Source organism: Amaranthus tricolor, chromosome 13, assembly GCF_026212465.1.
Source record: "Amaranthus tricolor cultivar Red isolate AtriRed21 chromosome 13, ASM2621246v1, whole genome shotgun sequence".
Taxonomy (NCBI): Eukaryota; Viridiplantae; Streptophyta; class Magnoliopsida; order Caryophyllales; family Amaranthaceae; genus Amaranthus; species Amaranthus tricolor.
In genome coordinates, this window is record NC_080059.1 from 20081 (window position 1) to 22512 (window position 2432).

Sequence of the window (2432 nt, forward strand, 5' to 3'; positions counted from 1 at the left end):
TCATTAGTATATTTTATTGATTGTTGATTATTGATTGATCGATGATTATTGATTCGGTGTTCAAAGATGTTAATTGCTTTAAATATAAAATCGTAATCATTATGTTGGCTCATGCGATTGTTGTCTCACTTGGTAAAGGTTTTTGTTTTCAACAACATTTACTCGTGTTCAAGCCTTGACAACCCCATTTTTAACTGATTTTTTTTTTTTCAAAACCCAATGCTAAAAACTGAAACGCGATTGACTCCTCATTTTGTTCTCTCCTCATTCGCTTCTGTTCTCTGTCTAACCTCCATTCCAATTTCAAGCCGACCAGCCCAGACTCCTCCATTCAGCCGCAGACCGGAATACGCCAGTCCCAGCCGGAAGCCACCGCCTACCACCACCCAAGTATATACTTTTTTTCTTTTTTTTTTCTTTTTCTAAAAGTTCTAATTCAATTGTTAATTTGTTATATATTTTTCATTTCTTTGAATGTTGATTGTTAAACATTTTTTTTTGACTTTGTTCATTCATGATTGATGATTATACAATAACTCAAAGGCTCAAACCATATTTGTTAATCAATTTAGGGTTTTTGGTTAAATTGGTGGTAAATTTTTAAATTTAGGGTTTCATATTTAATTTCTTGGAATTTATTAGAGTTTTAGTTGATTAGTAAAACTCTAATAAATTGCTTGTCTGAAGTATGGTCTGCGTAGACAATTGAAACATGTAGATGATCCGTTCCAAGTTCTTCAATTGCTTGTCGAAGCATTTTGTTATGATTTGAATGATTATTCAAATTTTTTACGCATTTCAGTTCCTCATACATTGTTAAGTCATCTGTCTTAAACATGTTAAGATTTCATGTCATACAACCAATCGGAAAATTTCCTGGGACTACTATTCGAATTGCACCAAGATTTATTACTTCCTGCAAAAACCAACATTATTTAAATAATTGTAAATAAGATTAGTTTTACCTCGTCTGTCCTTTTTGTTCGTTTACGTTTTCAAAGTAATTTTTGAGTCGTATATCTCAGAATACACATCATAAAAATTTGTAAAACGTGTTATTATACATTAAGACAAGAAAAAAATTGTCATAAACTACCTGCAAAATAGGGTTTTATGTGCGTCAAAAGCTACCTAGAATTTTTTTTGTCAACATCTACTTAGAAAAAGTTATTTCTTTGTTGAAGACTACTAATTAACGAAAAAAATCTGAATTTCCGTTAAGTGTATTATGTGCAAGTCACATGCAATTTACCTTGAGGATGTAACTTTTTTTTTTACATTATCGATATCGACATCATTTGGTTTTTTTCTAGATCTGTGATAGAAGATGATGACCAGTAGGAGGAGTTTGATGGGTGGTTGTTGCAAACTCTTCTTGTTGACACGGAATCACTTTCCCATATCTAGATCCAGACCCACAACATTAACATCAAACTCTTTCACCACTTGGATTCCCAAGTTTCCTGATATTAATTCTCCAGATTTACAAAATCTCTTGTTTCGAATGGGTTCATCACGATTTTATTCATCTGAATCAAGCAATAACCCTTATCCAGTTCCAAACCTACACCTAGACATGAAGAGGAAGCTTCAGGAAAAGGAGGATAGTGAGATGATGAAGCATCAGGAGATTGAAGGCCCCACTGTGGAAAGGGATCTCTCGGCTCTAGCGAACGAAACCAGGGAGGTGATCCACTCTCTGCTGAAGACTATGTACGATGTGAGCAGCCTTCTTGCTTTGCTGGGTTTGGCTCATTTAGCCTTGGGTGCCTACTTCTTAAACTGTAAATACCCATCCTTTATGATAATCACCATCAGTGCTCTAGCATTTGGCTTTCCTTTCTCCATGGCCTTTATGCTTAGGCAATCCTTGAAATCCATGCATTTCTTCCTCAAGATGGAGCAAAGTGCTCGCCTTCAGATTTTGACCACTACTATGCAGATCTCCAAGCACCTACGTCTCTTCTTCCTCCGTCTTCGCCCTCTTTCTTTCTTGTCTCTTGCTGGTTTGTCCTTCACTTTTCTGTACGCTCTCTTCTCTTCTTCTCATTAAATGAATCTTGCTTTCAACATTTGTCACAATATACTGCTATTTACATATGTTTACATATTAACTCAATTACAACTTGTTTACATATGTGTTGTTTCTTCTGCTAATGTTATTACTTCTGAATTCTGATTCATAATTTACTGCTGTTATAAGAGCTACTTATCCGATCTTTTTGTTGGATTATTAAGGCATGTTAATATATTTAATAGAGAATTGGATCTTATTTCAAGTTGGAGAAGTACCGCTTCTCTTATCTCATCCTATCTTCCCTACCTTGTAACAAAAATATATATTCAATAAATCTAGGAAAAGAAAGTTTTACAAATTGAAATCAACTAATTAATTAATCAAACGAAGTTGTATAAAAAAGAACAGAAAAATT

At 34.0% G+C, this 2432-nt stretch overlaps 1 protein-coding gene across 1 annotated transcript; it reads left to right on the forward strand.

Annotated features, from left to right (window-relative positions):
- The first annotated feature begins 201 nt into the window (after positions 1 to 201).
- Positions 202 to 2219, forward strand: LOC130798646 (uncharacterized). Its single transcript, XM_057661719.1, has 2 exons — positions 202 to 390; positions 1314 to 2219. Exon 2 carries the CDS (start codon positions 1328 to 1330, stop codon positions 2051 to 2053), a length of 726 nt encoding a protein of 241 aa, XP_057517702.1. The 5' UTR covers positions 202 to 390; positions 1314 to 1327; the 3' UTR covers positions 2054 to 2219.
- The last annotated feature ends 213 nt before the right edge of the window (positions 2220 to 2432 follow it).

Coding starts and splice junctions, on each gene's coding strand:
- LOC130798646 (XM_057661719.1), top strand. CDS start 1,328: ATGATGACCAGTAGGAGGAGTTTGATGGGTGGTTGTTGCAAACTCTTC.